The following is a 17919-nucleotide window of genomic DNA, read 5'->3' as shown; positions in this document are numbered from 1 at the left end:
GTCTGTGCTTTTTCCTGCTGCTCCTCTGTTCCTGCGGCCTCCTCCTCCTCCTGTTCCTGCGGCAGATATCATTAGCACCTTGAGGCCAGACGAGAAGGCTGTCATGACTTATGTGTCGTGTTACTACCACGCCTTCTCGGGCAAGCAGAAGGTGAGCAGCTGAAACACTCCAAACACTCTTAAAATCCCCATGGATAAAGCTATGCGGCCATCATCGTGGTTCATTTAAAACACTGGAAAATCAAAACTAACGCCAGATTATTGGATACAAATATGCAGCCATCACAGCCGGTTCATTTAAAACGCTGGAAAATCAAAAATTAACATCAGATTATTGGACAAAGCTGTCCGGCTAACATTTGAATCTTTAAAAAAAAAAAAAAAATCAACAAAACCCAAAACCAACTGATAAATGCAGGCTCTAAATCCAGCTATGCAGCTATTATATAAACCACTTAATAATCAAAACTTACTGTAGATAAATAGGTAAACCTATATGGTTGTCCGCACAGTCTTGCGATGGACCATGTAGTACACTAAAAAGTCCTCTAAAAATCCCTATACAGTTGCGCCTTGATACACGACTTTATTTTGTTTCATGACTACCCTCATAACTCAATACACTGGTATCTCATCTCATCTTTTCCCATTGAAATGAATGGAAATGCCATTAATCCGTTCCAGCCTTCCCCCCCAAAAAAACAACAAAAATTGTTGTAACGTGCATTCAAATGAGGAAAACATAGCACACCATAATATTGTACTTAATGAATATGTTATGTAGATGTGTTACTGTACTGTTTGTGTTGCTTAAAAGTGGTTATAGCACTGCAACATAGGTGCTGTTTAGCATTAGCGAACGACGGCTCGTATCTCGAAAAACTCGAACTGTAAGTGTAGTCACCCGTATCTCAAGGCACCGCTGTATAGTAATTACGGAGTAGGCAATGAGTGACTAATTACGAATGCACTCGTTGCCTTTGGAATCGTTCACTCATGCCCTACTCCCTAATCACTATATCGGGATTTTTATACAGTGGACTATGTAGACAGCAGACGTTCACGACTGTCAGGATGTTTGTTAAACAAGCGTGCGTTTGCCTTCTAAGGAGTCATGATGCCTTCTAAACTCGTGTAAATATTGATAAGTACAGAGCAGTACGGCGTTCCACTGCATGTCACTTTGACTTGAGCTCCGCTAGCATCTTTGTTTCTTCAGCCTCCTCCGTGACGCACTGTTGTCTTGGTGACTGCTACACTCCCGCCTTGATGCAGAGGACATGTTCAACAAGGTGGCAGATGAACTCACGGCATTATAGCCATTTTCCAAAAAAGGGGGATGCATTTTATGTTTCAGCTATATAAGGATAATTGATTATGATCTCATTTCCTTCTTTTTCATCTTTGTTCCTTTTTCTAACTTTTTCTTTTTCATCTTGAAAAAGAAGAAAAGGGAACTAAATGAAAAAGTATACTTTTGAATATTATAATTTTTTTATTCATAATTTTGTATTTATTTATTTTGTAATTTTTTTTTTTTTTTACAATTGACAACTCTAAATTGCCCGTAGGTGTGAATGTAAGTGCATACGGTTGTTTGTTTATATGTGCCCTGCGATTGGCTGGCAACCAGTTCAGGATGATAATTGGGATAGGCTCCAGCACGGCCGCACCCCTAATGAGGACAAGCGGCTCAGAAAATGGATGGATGGGCGGACAATGTCATTCATCCCAATTTACACTCAGATATATCTTTTTGTTGTACACCACACAGAGAAGCATATAAACACGGTATATATTTGTATATGTATGTCATTCTAGCTTTCATTTATCTTTGTCACTACCCCACCCGTGGGCCTTGTACCTGCCTTATAGGGACGCATGTGGCATCCATTTTGGCTCAAACAATCAAATCAATCAAACAGAGAGAGTGTCCTGTATTTCCATACATCTCTTGTATTGGCTCTCATTGGCTTGGTGTGCCTAATGCAGCGGCCAATGGAATGACATCATCCGCAAGCTTTTCTCCTATGTACTTTTGCTGCACTGTTTGCCTCGGCTGTTGGGAATTTCAAGGATGCAACCTTTTATTTGGCATTTTAAATAATACAAAAATAATAATAATTATGATGATGATTACGTTGATGACGATGGCATCTGGTGTCGCAGGCGGAGACGGCGGCCAACAGAATCTGCAAGGTGCTTGCTGTCAATCAAGAGAATGAGCAGCTGATGACGGACTATGAGAAGCTGGCCAGTGATGTGAGCACACCCCCGTTTTCCCCCCGGCCGCTCCCCACACTTCTTTTGTTCCCTTCCATCTCTCCCTTTATCAGCACCCCCCCCCCCCCCCCCCCCCAAACTCCCACCTCACCCTGGGGTGTGTTTGTGCTCCACATAGGTGATAGTTGAAACAAGTATATTAGAAATTCCGGGCAGGTTTAGCTCTTTTTAAATATTTTCTCCAGGGTAATTTATCATGGGCCTACTTTTAAGACTGATTGGAGCCTTTTCAGTTCGAGGAAGTAGCGGATTTAAGAACTTTAGGTGTAAATATAATGTTTATAATGCTATTAAAGCTATGTTTAAAATACTGTCGGTAATGCACTTTGATTTAATATATCATTTCGATTTAATTAGTTTGGTTGAATATAGTTTAAATAGAATGTTACCTATTTTCGATTCGTACTATTTAATGTAATAAATATATTTCATGTGCGGTGGCTCCCACTATTCATGGGTGATAGGGACCGGGCCTGACCACGAATACCAAAAATCCACAAAAAAAATTGACGCTCATTATAATTGCCATGAAAATATTTTTTGGGGAAAAAAAGCCAAATAAGCGGGGCGGTGATGAATAGGTGAATTTGCAAATGCCGAGCCATGAATATGTGGGGGTCCACTCAATGTGGGGGTCTACTTTATTTCAATTTAAATTTAATTCAATGTAATGTATTTGAAGTTATATTTTATTGAAAATAATTCATATTTATTATATATGCAAATTTTTTATTTCATTGTTTTATTTTTTAAAAAAAATAAAATTTTGTCTTAATTTAAAGGTGGGCAGCACAGTGACCCACGGGTTAGCGCATCTGCCTTACAGTTCAAAGGTCACACCCGTGACCCTAATAAGGATAAGCGGTGTAGAAAATAGATGAATTTTTATATAACAGCAAAGCATTCTAAGTGTATTGAGTAGCCAAAACAGTAATTTATTTCTTTAGCCTGTACCAAAAACAACAACTTTTTTTTACCATTAAATCATCTGTGTCTTTCTATTGAACCAATTTAAAATTTTACTATAGAATACGGGGGCAAAAAATATGCAACATCAACAATACTTGCACATTTACCGTTTATTATGGTAACCAACGCTACCATTTTCTTACAGGACAGTTTGATTGAATTCCAAATTGTACAACCTCAGGGGGTTAGACTTGAGTGGTTCCACCGTAGATTGAATGGAGATAATGAGGGTGTTTTTAAACTAGTTAAAGTTGTTTAACTATGATTTGTAACCACATGATTTGTTATCAGGGAGTAACTCTATTCTTATTTTTCCTTTATTTCACACACTCATCACATCCACTTGTCCCACTTCCTTTCTTTCCACCACCATCCTTCATTTTACTTGCATGCGTCTCAACCCTTCTTTGTCCATACACACACACACACGGTCTTTTGCCACAGCTGCTGGAGTGGATCCGTCGCACCATCCCGTGGCTGGAGAACCGCGTGCCCGAGAACACCATGCAGGCCATGCAGCAGAAGCTGGAAGACTTCCGCGACTACCGCCGGCTGCACAAACCGCCCAAAGTGCAGGAGAAGTGCCAGCTGGAGATCAACTTCAACACACTGCAGACCAAGCTGAGGCTCAGCAACCGGCCCGCCTTCATGCCCTCCGAGGGCCAGATGGTGTCGGTGGGTTAAGTTTCCGTCCAGATCCTTCGTTCACACCTCAAAGAACGAGAACAGTGGTTCTCAAACTTTTTTATCCTTTTTTTGTCAATAAAAAATACTGCTCTCCAATTAGCAGCATAGGGACCAATAAGAGAGTAATGTTATAGTAGTGTTAATTAACGCTGCTTTAATATAGAAAAATGTAAATTATGTAATGATTCAATTAAAATGTATTATTCATACTGCAAAAGTAAATACAAACAATACCTAAATAATTGTTTATTTTAATTTTAACAATTAACGGTTATTAAAGATTAAATGCAAATGTATTGTACTTTCGAGTTAAATACAGTTGAACTGTACTTAAATGTACTGTACATGAAAAACAAATTATTTACTAGGTTAAAAAAACGTTTTGGTCACTATAACATGCACAGTTCGATTAATTGTAAATGTACATAAAAGTTAAATACAACTGAACTGTCCTTCAAAAAGTACTCTACATTAAAAGTTAAAATTGACTTGGCTAGATTTAAAAAAGAAAAAGTTTAATCCACTGTAACGTTATCCAGTTTGAACATTAACGCTGCGCTTAAATTTAGGACAATGGGGAAGAAATAAATGTATTTAAAATGTATTTAAAAATGTATTTAAAATGTATTTAAAATGTATTGCACATTAAAGTTAAATAAACTGTACCTAAATGTTATTCAACAAACACTTAAGATTAAAATAAAATGTACTTAAGTTAAATATAACCGTATTAAAAAGTACTATACATGAAGGTAAAAAATGTACTAAATTTAAAAAAAAAAGGGGGTCACCAACATGGTGCCCACAGGCACCAGGCAGCCCCCAAGGGGCCTAATGAGTAGCCCGTGTGCCTGTTCTAACAATAACTCACAAGTGATGGGACATTGTGATTTCCTAGGAATGTTGTAGGAGGGATCATTTAAAACTGCTAACACTTGGAAACAGTGTTTCATATTTTATATTAAGCTGTGACTCGTGGTTGATCCAATATAACTAACATGACATGACCATATTCAGTGTCTTCACATAATTTTATATCATTTATTATTAGTAATAACATATAAAGTAATTTGAACACATTTGCTATTTCAGAAATGTGTATCAAACTGGTTGCCCTTCACATTAATCAGTACCCAAGAAGTAGCGCTCAATTTCAAAAAGGTTGGTGACCCACGTTTTAAACTTAAATACAGTGGAACCTCTGTTCACAGACTCAATTTGTTCAGAGACTTTTCACAAACTATTTTCCAGTCGTTTATTTTAGTCACCGCCAGCTCTTAGTTTTAAATGCGATGCACGGTTACTCAGAAGCACTTATCAAAAGTGTTAACTTAATTTGTACTGCCTTTTTTTATTTGTATACTGTAATTTTCAAAAATTCTGTGATTCTTTCACATACCACTAGAGGGAACCCGTGTACCACCACTACTCCATAATCAGTCTCACTGAGCTAGATGATTCAATCAGTATCCCCGCAGGATATCAACAACGCATGGGGCAACCTGGAGGGCGCCGAAAAGGGCTACGAGGAGTGGCTCCTCAACGAGATCCGCCGCCTAGAGAGACTGGACCACCTGGCCGAGAAGTTCCGGCAGAAAGCGTCCATCCACGAAAGCTGGACAGAAGGTAACAAAACGGTAGAAAGGAAAAGATTTGTTTGATTTGATCCTGGTTGTTGTGGCGCATGCCAAGCTGTAGCCGAGGGATGCGTGGCTTCACACATCCATTTTAGTTCAGTGCCAAGAACTACCAAGAAGTTCCTGAAACTAGTTAGCAAATTTACAATCCATATTTATATTCTTTGCAATAATTTCAATTAGCATTTAATGTATGATAATTTAATGTATTTATATTCAGTTTGTTTATTTCCATGTATTTTTTGTTTGTATTTTTATTTTAAATTTAATTCAATTAAATTAATTGCTTGAAAGTGCAGTACATTTAATACATCTGATGTAATTAGTGTATTTTAATTTAATTTATATTGAAATAATTTTCTTAAATATATTCATTATTATAGTAATTTGTACCTTGATTGATATTTAATTAAATATTTTTTTTTCTGTATATGTAATCTAATTTTACTATATTTAAAATTTCAATTTTAAACGTTAGAAGCGACACGGGATATATTATTCTTATTTCCAATTTTTAGTTGCAATTTATTTCAATTGATCCATCCATTTATCCATTTTCTGTACTGCTTATATTTTATTAAATTAATTGTATTTATTGTTTTTAACAATGTAACATTGTAGTTTATGAAGGAAAAAGTTTATGGTTGCTAGGCAGAATTTTTCACCACACTGCCCTCTGCTGGATCGCCAGAGAGACTATGGTGAGATTGTGACGGTCTTGTCTGTCTGCTTCTTTCGGCAGGCAAGGAGGAGATGCTGCAGCGTAAAGACTTTGAGACGGCGTCGCTGTCTGAGATCAAGGCGCTGCTGAAAAAGCACGAGGCCTTCGAGAGTGACCTGGCCGCCCATCAGGACCGCGTGGAGCAGATTGCCGCCATCGCGCAAGAGTTAAAGTAAGACAAAAACCTCCACTGATTTTGACACTGGAGAGGCTTACTATCTAGCTTATACATCTTTTCAGAATAATTGTAAACAATTGGCGCAAGGTTACACTTTGCACATACGGTGGTAGAGAAGAAGGCTAAAATCTCAAATGCTCTGCCGTGGTCAAATGACATAGAAGGGTTCGTCTACTTGCGGTGCCATCGGAGATCAATTGCGCTTTTACCTCCCGGGAGGAAGTATGTTTGATGTCATAGAGAAAAGGTCTATCCCGAAAGACATACCCATGTTTTGTTGCCGTGTTCCAGCGAGCTGGATTACTACGACTCGCCGAGCGTAAACGGACGTTGCCAGAGAATTTGTGACCAGTGGGACGCCCTTGGGTCTATGACCAAGCAACGCAGTGAAGCACTGCAGGTGAGTCTATAATATACTATTATATTTAGGTCCCAAACGTGCAATAAACCCCTGTGAAGTTTTGGGAAATTTCATCTCTGAAGTAAGGCTGCACGATATACTGTTTGAGCATCGTCATCGCAGCACATCATCACAGTGCCCGTTGCAATGTTGGTGTACTTCTTATGCAGAGAATCAATTGTAATATTAAAAAAAAGACCAGGACTTGCATATAAGATTAGCACCGATGTTAACGGTGAATTATAACCCTTCAAACAACATGCGGAGCAGCCCAGACTGTTGTATACTTATCTCCTTGTATGATAACTATGAATGAGGACACGGGAAACAAAATACATTGGAAGTTTGCCATTTTGATTTGAAGTGGACAGTTTGAGTTACTCTAGATGTTTTTTTAATTCAGCCCCCAAATCCAGTTTCACTGAGCAACATGAAATTTGACGACAGGCTTGTTTATCTTAAGTAGACCAACAAAAAAGGGAAACACACAGGAAGTCTCCTGTTTTGGTTTGAAGCTGCCATTTTAGGGTTTTTTGTCCATTTCCTTGAGTCCTTCAAAAGTGGACTCCACCCAAAGATCCGATTGTTTTAGTCATTGCCTGTGCATGACATTGAAGTTTGATTACTAGCTATTAAACGCTAATCTCTAAAGTAAAGCTCTTGTATTGGATCAAATGTTTAAAAAACAGTGGTGACTTTCAACAGAGAACAGAGAAGCTTCTGGAAACCATCGATCAGTTGTACCTGGAGTTCGCAAAGAGAGCGGCTCCATTCAACAACTGGATGGAGGGTGCCATGGAGGACCTGCAGGACTCCTTCATAGTGCACACCATTGAGGAAATCCAGGTGAGAATGCAATATAACAAGTCCTCCTTAAGGGGTGTTTACTATATAGTCTCACATTACAGTATGTGTGTTTTGCAGGGCCTCAGCACAGCCCACGAGCAGTTCAAGGCCACGCTGCCCGAGGCGGACAAAGAACGCCAGGCCATCCTGGGCATTCACAATGAGATTGCAAAGATCGTGCAGACCTACCACGTCAACATGGCCGGCATCAATCCCTACACCACCATCAATCCTCAGGAGATCAACGCCAAATGGGAGAAGGTGACAGCAAGCTGACTTCTGTTTGACTGTGAAATACTTTCTCACAGCTAACGACGTAACAGCTAGCAGATACCGTGAGCAGTGATATTGAAACATTTTGTCTCACAGCGAGAGACGTGCTTGTCAGCTTGCTATTAACATTAGCAGTGATACTGAAATGCTTCGTCTCACAGCTTACTATGTGCTAACCAGCTTGTAGCTAACCTCAGCAGTGACACAGAAATACTGTCTCACAGCTAATCTTGCACTAGCCACTTAACCTGTAATTAGAGCGAGCAGCTAACATTAGTTGTGATACTGAAATGACAAAAAAAATGACATTGTAATGAATACCTTTTCTCACAGCTCATGACACACTGACCCCGTGTGACTAGTCACCCCGTGACTAGTGCTTAGTCGCTATCATTAGCACTGATATTGAAATACTTCATTTTACAGCTAGAAAAAGTTTGTCCTTTGTCACTCACTGAATAGAACTCCAGTACAGCATTATAACATGGTAAAGACTTGTCCTTGCAGGTGCGACAGCTGGTACCTCAGCGTGACCAGGCCCTGATCGAGGAGCACGCCCGGCAGCAGAACAACGAGCGTCTGCGTCGCCAGTTTGCCAGCCAGGCCAACGTTATTGGGCCTTGGATCCAGACCAAGATGGAGGTCAGTCTGAAGGCGAGCCTGCTAGCAAATGAATAAAATGAAATAATTTTTTGCCCCTTTGTGTGTGGAGTACAGGAGATTGGCTACATCTCAATGGAGCTACACGGCACGCTGGAGGACCAGTTGGCACATCTGCGGCAGTATGAGAACAGCATCGTCAACTACATGCCGAAGATTGAGCAGTTAGAGGGAGATCACCAGCTCATCCAGGCCGCGCTCATCTTCGACAACAAGCACACCAACTACACTATGGAGGTAGCCAGCTAGCAGCGAACGTCAGCGGCGGGAAAGAGATGTTATGACAGGGAAAATAAGGAAAGAGATATTGGGAAAGGTATCTTTGTGAAAGAGACATTAGAAAAGGGATAGTTCGGAATAAGACATTAGGAAAAGCATCGTAGGTAAGATGACATATTAGGAAAGGGTTCATAAGGAAAGGGATCATAGGGCTGGAGAAAATGGGAAAGGAGATAACGGAGAAGGGATCGTGAAGCAGGCGACATTGGGAAAGTAATCATAGGGAAGGAGACATTAGGAAAGGGATCGTAAGGAAAGACATTTGGAAAGGGACCATAGGGAACGAGACATTATGAAAGCAAAACCCAAGTGATAATTTGAGTTGAACTTGTGTGTTTGTGTCTACGTCCCGTGCTCAGCACATCCGTGTGGGCTGGGAGCAGCTTCTGACCACCATCGCGCGCACCATCAACGAGATCGAGAACCAGATCTTGACGCGAGACGCCAAAGGCATCAGTCAGGAGCAGCTCAACGAGTTCAGGGCCTCCTTCAACCACTTTGACAGGGTCAGTGGCAACTCTAGTACTGTATGTTCTTGGCAAGCGCTAGCAGCTAACGCTAGCAGCAACACCGGAATCCTTTGTCTCACAGCTAACCCCGTGCTAGCCAGTCAGCCTGTTTCTAGTGCTAGCAGTTAGCATTAGCGGTGATTGTTTTACGTGTACAAGAACATGATTTTGTGTATATTATATATAAATAGTGAACTAATATGCTGGGATCACGACATGGTCTGAGAGCCTGCCTTCCACACTGCACATTAACACCTGAGAATGGCCTGGCCAAGCAGTGTGTGTGAATGTGTGCATATCTGCACGTGCGCGTGTGTGTGTGTGTGTGTGTGTGTGTCTGTGTGCGCGCGCGGGTGTTCGTGTCCGCATGTATGCGTATGTACGTGTGAGCGAGTGTGTGCTGTGTGTGTGTGTATGTTGACCCTGCAGTTGCTAACCAACATGCAATATGTCTTCTCTGTTCTGTGTCACCTGCATGCCTTCCTGCCAACCTCCCACCCTTTCACCCACTATGCATGGCATCACCCACACCCCGCCCTCCATCACCTTGTGCACTGTTGTCCGAATGCCACCACCCCCTCTTTCCCGTCCTGTGGCTGTCACGGCTGTTATGTGTCGCTGCATGACCCCGATGCCCACCACTGCACACGTCAGGACCACTCTGGCACGCTGGGGGCCGAGGAGTTCAAGGCCTGCCTGATCAGCCTGGGCTTCGATATCGCCAACGACGCACAGGTATTGCTTTAACTCCTCTCTCCTTTTTTGTTTGTTCTTTCCTCCCTGCTTTTCCTCCCTTCGTCCTCTCTTCCGATGGTTTCCCTTTGCTTTCCTCTCCTTTTCTCTCTTTTTTTTCCCTCCTCCCGTCCGTCACTCGTCCCTTTTGTAGAAGAGAACGGGAGTAATGGACGTCGACGACTTCAAGTCCTGCCTAATCTCCGTTGGTTACAACCTGGTAAAGTCTTTGTCTCTTTTTATTTGCGTTGTATGAGATCGCTTGACCAGGTAACACGTGTGTAGAGCCTTACCATATATACAGTGGTGCCTTGAGATATAAGTGGAACTCATCACGGGACCACACCTGTAACTCAAAATAATTGTATTTCTTATTTTCCCATTGAAATGATTGGAAATGCCATTGATCTCTTCCAGCCTCCCCCCCCAAAAACAAATAAAATTATGTTTGTTTGGTGTTTTTTTGGGTGGCAACAACGGATTATTGGCATTTCCAATCATTTCAAATTTATTTTATATACGTGTAATTGAGTTACGAGCTTGGTTACTGAACGAATTCAACTCTTAGGTCAAGGTAGCACTCTCTTTTCAGACAGAATTCAAAATAAGTAGCTCGCAAGCTACCTACAAAACCAGCTAACTAACTAAATAACTAGCAAGTGAGCTACCTTGAAAACATGTCAGCTATTTAACTAAATGAATTTTGAGCTAATGAACTAACTAGCTACATAGCTATTTAACTAGCTACCTCTAGAACTAGTTATCTAAATATTTCACGAAATGAATACCTAGGTATTCTATCAAAGTAGCTAGCTAATTAATTAACTAGCTTGTTAATTATTTCCCTAGTTAGCAAACAGAGAAGTAATGGATGAGCTAACTAGCGAAAACTAGAAAACTAGTGAAATCAAGAACTAACCAGCATTCTACCTAGACAATTAGCAAACTGAAAGGAATAACTAGCTATCTACCCATCAAATTAACTAGCTACGTAATTAATGGCTAGATAACTGTTTAAGGAAAATTAAACTTAGCTAACCAGCTAAATTAATAAAGAGCCGTCTACCGAGCAAACTAACTAGCTAGCGAACTAGCTAAGTATTTTATGAACTAACTTGCTAGATAACTATTTCACTATCTAACTAACCAAATAACTAGCAAGAGAGCTACCTAAACCAGTGATTCAGCAGGCAGAACAATTATTCAATTATAGTAAATATGTGTGTGTCTGTGCATTTGTGTGCGCATGGCAGGGTGAGAGCGAGTTTGCCCGCATCATGAGCATCGTGGACCCCAACCGCATGGGCGTGGTCACCTTCCAGGCATTCATCGACTTCATGTCGCGCGAGACGGCCGACACCGACACGGCCGACCAGGTCATGGCCTCCTTTAAGGTCCTGGCCGGGGACAAGGTATATCAATGCAAACAATGCAAAAAAAAACAACAAAAAAACACGCTATGTGAGGAATATTATGATATGTTGTGATATGATGGAATATGATCAATTCACAAAATGTTGCAGTTTATTCTGAAAGATCAAAGGCAAATATAATTTCATATCTGGGGATTGCCTTGATATGTTGTGATGTATTAACAAGTGTTACATTCTTGTCACATAGCATTTTAGCTGTTTTATTAGCATTGGGACACATTGTAATGTCTTTTTTTTTTAAATATTACATACAAATATTCAAACAAAATTACATTAGTATTATATTTAAATATTCACCATGCATAAAATTAGTATTTGGGAAATAAAAATATCTCGATTGCCTTTTAAAAATATCATAGAAATATTAAAACGAGAGATATTAATGTAGTAAATCATTTGCATTACAATTGATATATATATATAAAAATACTTTAAAATGATTTTAATGTGAAGTTAAAAATAAAAAATCACTTTTTCAACCTCCTTTAAAAAATATTAAGTAATATACCTGTATATGTATTATACCTGTGTAATCCGGTATATGCGCAACCTACTTCCGCATTCGGCAAATCAGGTTGAACAGCTTCCTCCCAGTTCAGGTGTCTGGCAAAGCAGGCCGTGACAAAGGAACTGTATGGACATTAAATGTATACAATACAATGTCTTATTTAACACAAGATGTCACCGCAGAGTACAATATTCAATGTTTAGGCTTTGTTCGTGTTTACATACTGTATGTCATACCATATTTATATTAAAAAAAAAAAAAAAAAAAGATATATATGTATTTAACTTTTGTTCGAAGACACGAACCATAAAGTAAACAACATTTTAGCAAGTTTGGTTTCAAACAATCAGTCCCCAAACCGTGGTCAAGCTCATTAGCATAGCGTACACAGCAAGTTAGCTCATGTATTTACGTTTTCCGGGTTTGGTCACGTGACATTTTGCATATAGTGGATTATCTATAATGTATAATTATGAACATTATTAGAAATTTTAAAGGTTTTTAATGTGCAGTAAAAAGTAAAATAGATCCATCTCAACAAAAAAAAAAAAATACATAAGATGTACAGTGTATACATACGTAAATTCTACATGTGTATGTACATATATCATACATGATATATGCTGCACATATAAAAAATATTGAATATATTGAAATGTTTTTAATGTGGTTTAAAATTTAATATAAAACCAAGTGTGCCATCAACAGAACTACATTTTGGAGGACGAACTGCGACGGGAGCTGCCCCCCGACCAGGCGGAGTACTGCATAGTCCGCATGGCCCCGTACACGGGCCCCGATGGCGTCCCTGGGGCCCTCGACTACATGTCCTTCTCCACTGCCCTCTATGGCGAGAGTGACCTTTGAACTCCTCCTCTACGCCACCCTGCCCCTCACCCGCCCGCTTTTTTTGTACGTCTCTGGCCTTATTTTTTCCGTCTTCCTCACAAGCTGTCTGTTGGTTGCTTCCCCCCACCCCCACACCAAGCCGTTTACACAGAGAGAAACATCTTATGTTTTTATTTTTTGTCGTTGTCCTCGTTATTCATAAATGAATAAAGTTAACATATTTTATGATACTGAACAAAAAAAAAGGTATTTTTCTTCACCTGGTTGAGAGTGAGAGATGGAAATTGTAATAAAGAAAAATTGCTTTTATGTCCTCAGCTTAGTCTCTGATTTTAACTAACATTTTGATCCATAAAAATATATTCCAGTAAAAAAAAAGTTCCAGCTTTTATGTCTACTAGATGGTCTAGATGGTTTCAGTCTTTCCAAGGCTTTTAAATACATATTTTAATTATTTTATATATTAACCAGGAACTCCAGTTAGATTGGGCTTCCAACAAAGACAGCATAATGTAAATACTAATAATGATAATTTTGATCGAATTAACGCCTTGCAAGGGATGCTTGTTGGAGTGTGTTTTTTCCCAAGGCAAAATGTAATTAATATTTTACAATATAACATTTCCATGGGAAGCTAACACTTTCCTTCTCAAATGTGTCACTTTTGTGAACACATAGTGTTTTAGGGCGCAAACTACACTATTTTTGTGCCAGAACACAACTATTTGTTGCCAAATATAGCATGTTTGTGCAGAAATAGCAATGTTAGAAGTTCTACAAGGTATTTTTCCTAAAGCAAAATGTCACATTTTCATGGTTTACTGTTGCCTTTATATGAACAAATACACTGCTTCAATGGCAAATTGTCACCTTAACAAAGTAGCCTGTTCAAGCAAATATTACAAATATTTAAGTGGTGGCCTAATGGAGTCATTTCCTGAAAAAAATAAAGTTTTAGTTTAAATGTTGCCTTTGGTGACCAAATAGTGTTTTAATCACAAAATATGTTTTGTAGGGAGACTACCACTTGTACAAATTTTACAAATTCAAAATTTTTGTGACAATATTTCGAGTAGAGCTGTTGGTGAAAATGCAACTTTTTAAATATTTGTGCTTAAATGTTTTACTTTTGTAACCAAATACATTTGTAATTATATTCGTTGTGTTTTGAATGTTGCAATTTTTATCACCTCCTGATTCAAAATCAAGATTTTAATTTAATCTCAACACTAGCGGATAACCTAATCATACAAGGCGTTAAAATGTAACATGATTATCCAGTATACGGTGTTTTTTGTTGGTTACAAACTATGGGGAAATTCCAAGGTTGAAATGTAATTGTACTTCGTAGCCTCCGAATATTTATTTGATTATCAATTACATTAAGTTGAAAACAAAATATGTCGTATGACCCTTTGGTTTTCATTCCCAGTCTAATTATGGACATTTTAATGGGTCGGACCGAAGCCGGAACTGCATCAAAACTGTGTGACCTGCGCTTTTGAGCTTCACCAACACCGACGTTTACTGGATCAAATTGGAATTATATAAATCCATAATAATAATAAAGTGTTACTCGTATTTTAATGGTGAAAAAGAAATGAAGACGCTAGAATGGGTCATGTCGGAACCATTTTTCGCACTCCAGACATTTTAGTACGTCGTACAAAATCCGGAAGTGCACCCCTGCTATTTAACCTGCTAGTTTGGGCTTCACAAACATGGACGATTAGCCACGAAAAAGGACAAAAAACGAGTCATGTTTAGCTTAAAAGCGCTCCAGAAGAACAAGACTCTTCGATATGGAGTGCCCATGCTCGTAAGTATGCGCGTTTATATTTATTTGCATCTTTTTTGGGCAGTGTTGTGGTTGTAAGAAATGACCTAGTTTATTATGAGTAATTAGTGTTTATGTATTTATTGCTCATATTTGTGGATTTTTACCGCAATAATCTTAAAATTGAGATTCTGGAAAGAAAAGCAGGAAATTCTTACCGCGTACACTAGCAAATTCCATCAGGTTGTACTGATAACTGGCTATGATAAACTGTGTAGTCCGTCAATAATTTTTCTTTGTCGTATCTCATCGTTGTTAATAATAATAATAATAATGAGGTTAACTGTTTTAATTGAGTTTTTGTGTGGTTACAGCTATTGGTGGTCGGCGGTTCCTTCGGCCTGCGAGAGTTCACGCAGATCCGCTACGACGCCCAGAAGATTAGGAGGAAGGTGTGCTGATATTTCACTGTTCCAAAACAATCCATTTTTAGGATTTAATGCAAAAATGCTTGCCAAGTAAGTCCAATACAAGTGAACTGTACATAAGCAGGGATTCTTTCGCGTACCACTAGAGTGAGCCCACGCTCCACTTTGAGAATCACTACTGTAAGACTTTACAGATTCCAACTTTCCAGTTGTGATCAATTCAAATGATTAAAAAGAACGTGCACAGTAAAACACAGTAGCGTAGTAGGCCTTACTGTTCAACTAAAACGAGCCTGGCAGGTTTATTCCTATGGAGTATATTTAGTGTTATTGTAAGCCACGATAACATTGCGCACGTTTTGAACTGTTCCACCGAGCTTAAATATAGGAAAACAAGAAAACTACTTCATGATTCATTTCAAATTTATTGCACAAAACATTTTTAAAAATTAAATCCAAATAAATTTTTCAAAACTGTGAGATTATTTCACGTACCATGAGAGGGACCCCACCCGCGAAAAACACTGAGAATTACTGTCAAAGAAACAAGACAATTGTGTGTACTTTCATACTTTAATGTGGTTTATTTTGTGTGGTCTCAGTTGGATCCTTCACTGGAGGCCAGAGTGAACGTGCAGAGACAGTCGGTCATTTTGGAGCAAGAGTACAAGGTGAGAAAACAGGATGGTGGGGAATCAGCACAGCTTCTGGGTAGAAGATGAAGATGGTGGGGGGGGGGGGGGAAGAGTATGTGCCGCGGAAGGTTGGAGAAAGTGTGTGTCACCATCATGATGCAACCAACCCATGTTCTACTGTTGATTCCTACAGAGGGGAAAGTCTAGAAACAATCTTTATTCTGGTGTATTTTGTGGATCTGGAAAGATTTAATATTATTGTAAACCACTGTAATATTGGTACTGGTGTAATTACACTGCAGAAAAGTGGAAGCTGCAAAAACAAAACAAAAAAAAATCCAAATAACTGCATTGATTGCCCAGCTCTACTAACTACCTTTTTTTTTTTTTTTTTTTTTACGCTTGGGGCATTTAATTTGAGGGAGAACTTTATTTGTCTTAAGTGGACGACACGCCCGATTCCCACTTAAAACGGTCACATGTTCAAACAGGAAGTAGTTTAGTGTGTCCGAAAGGAAGCTTGCTGGCTTGCACTGAAACATTTGCTCCTCTTCCTCCTCCATCCGCCATCTTGTTTCATCGGAGCAGAAGATGAAGGACGCCAATTTGGACGAGTGGAGGAACATTCGCGGCCCGCGGCCCTGGGAGGACTCCCGGGAGTACCAGGAGGAGGAGCGCAGAAAGACGACCGCAGACAGCTAGGGCACGCTCCTTATATGTACACAGTGGTGCCTTGAGATACGAGTTTAATTAGTTCCTGGGCCAAACACCAAAGACGATGACACCCGAAGTATGTTGCTTATGTCGGGTCTACTCCGTTGTTTTGTTTTGGCTGCTGGCACTGCAGAAAACCCCGCTTCGCACAGATAGGATGTCGGAAATATGTCGCACAGGTCAGCCAGTTTTGCGACCCATTCCTCGTCACTGAAATGTGCTGCCAGCGGTGCCTTCTTTTTCTGAGAGAAATCTTTGCAGCGGCTCTCGTAATTCAAACACGCTGGTCAGCGATTTCCCTCGGGATAGCCATCTTACTTCTGCATACAAAAGCCCTCCAGTCATTTCTTCTGTCCTTCGTGCTCTTGTTTGTTTTCTTTCAGAATACTCCAGGGGCTTTTCTTTTAATGCAGGGTGCTTGGTCTCCAAGTGGCGAAGCAGTTTTGTAGGCTTCATTGCCTCGTTAGAGAGCAGTTCCCCGCATATTACGCCGAGCGGGTTTGGTATGTGGGAATCACCTACCGCTATGAAGCCATATTTCAAGTACGACTCCTGGCATTGTCTGTTAAAAGCTTGCTTTTTTTTTTTTTTTGGGAAGTCGTAGGCTCTTCTCCTGTCTCTCCACTGAGCCTTTTCTCCTTTGAAAAGAAAGTTTCTAAGGATGTTTGATTCTTACTCATTTTGCTAGCTTAGGGAGACTGGTTACATTTTGGCGTTCAGGTGACTGAAACGTAACCAGGAGAATCCTGTCATTTTTCAAAATAAAAGCTCATTCGTTCAAAGATAATACGTAAAACGGAAATAATTCATTTCTCGTGCGGCCCGGTACCAAGTGGCCGTACCGGACCGGTGGTTGGGGACGACTGCTCTATAGTACTACTGTGCTGAATTCAAAACAAACCATAACAATGTAATAAAATAGAATGTTAAGAATTAGCTAGTTTTTGCAACGGTTCCCCCCCCCTACTTCTACTCACAGAAAGATAAGTGAACTGATGGTGGCCGGAAGTTGTGATGTCTGCTGCCGCCATCTAGTGGCGGAGTGCTTGAAGCTCACTCGTCACAAAAGTCAAATTTTCACTCGGAACTCGAGGCAAAACAAATTTGAGCGAGTAACGGCTTGTAAGTTGAAAAACCCGCAAGGCGGGGCACTCTTAAATCAAGGTACCACTGTATGTAAAAAATGTATATTTAAAAAAACAAAAGTGCTTTTTTTAAATTATTTAATGAGCGTATCTGCCAGTAGGGGGCGGGATTGTGCTCCTAATGTTCTTCCGTCACTGTACTCGTGTCCACCTTAATAAATGTTCTTTTTACCCTTTGGGCTCTGTGCTCGCAAATTTGTGTATGCCTTGAAAGTCATGAAAACTACATTTGTTGAAAAAAACAAAAACTAGAAAA

At 39.8% G+C, this 17919-nt stretch overlaps 2 protein-coding genes across 9 annotated transcripts in view; both read left to right on the top strand.

The window, feature by feature from the left end:
- Positions 1-13273, top strand: part of actn1 (actinin, alpha 1) — a 46317-nt gene extending 33044 nt beyond the window's left edge. For 3 of the 7 annotated variants that reach the window (XM_061794086.1, XM_061794092.1, XM_061794090.1), the window contains 13 exons: positions 2170-2262; positions 3697-3927; positions 5418-5565; positions 6319-6469; positions 6767-6875; positions 7581-7721; positions 7800-7982; positions 8502-8636; positions 8712-8891; positions 9293-9439; positions 10097-10177; positions 11428-11586; positions 12824-13273. In XM_061794086.1, the coding sequence (XP_061650070.1) occupies positions 2170-2262; positions 3697-3927; positions 5418-5565; positions 6319-6469; positions 6767-6875; positions 7581-7721; positions 7800-7982; positions 8502-8636; positions 8712-8891; positions 9293-9439; positions 10097-10177; positions 11428-11586; positions 12824-12982 (1917 nt within the window). In that variant the 3' untranslated portion in view covers positions 12983-13273. Of the gene's footprint in view, positions 1-65; positions 152-2169; positions 2263-3696; positions 3928-5417; positions 5566-6318; positions 6470-6766; positions 6876-7580; positions 7722-7799; positions 7983-8501; positions 8637-8711; positions 8892-9292; positions 9440-10096; positions 10178-10328; positions 10395-11427; positions 11587-12823 lie in introns of all 7 variants that reach the window. The other 4 variants (XM_061794089.1, XM_061794087.1, XM_061794093.1 and 1 more) reach the window with 4 other exon arrangements.
- Positions 13274-14603: 1330 nt separating this feature from the next.
- Positions 14604-17919, top strand: part of LOC133487479 (cytochrome c oxidase assembly protein COX16 homolog, mitochondrial) — a 5009-nt gene continuing 1693 nt past the window's right edge. Inside the window, exons 1-4 of one of the 2 annotated variants that reach the window (XM_061794100.1) lie at positions 14624-14783; positions 15116-15193; positions 15772-15840; positions 16393-17305. In XM_061794100.1, coding sequence (XP_061650084.1) covers positions 14724-14783; positions 15116-15193; positions 15772-15840; positions 16393-16506 — 321 coding nt within the window. In that variant the 5' untranslated portion in view covers positions 14624-14723 and the 3' untranslated portion in view covers positions 16507-17305. Of the gene's footprint in view, positions 14784-15115; positions 15194-15771; positions 15841-16392; positions 17306-17919 lie in introns of those variants that run through there. The other variant, XM_061794101.1, reaches the window with a different exon arrangement.

This window comes from Phyllopteryx taeniolatus, chromosome 13 (assembly GCF_024500385.1).
Source record: "Phyllopteryx taeniolatus isolate TA_2022b chromosome 13, UOR_Ptae_1.2, whole genome shotgun sequence".
Taxonomy (NCBI): Eukaryota; Metazoa; Chordata; class Actinopteri; order Syngnathiformes; family Syngnathidae; genus Phyllopteryx; species Phyllopteryx taeniolatus.
This window is presented reverse-complemented; position numbering and strand designations above follow the sequence as displayed.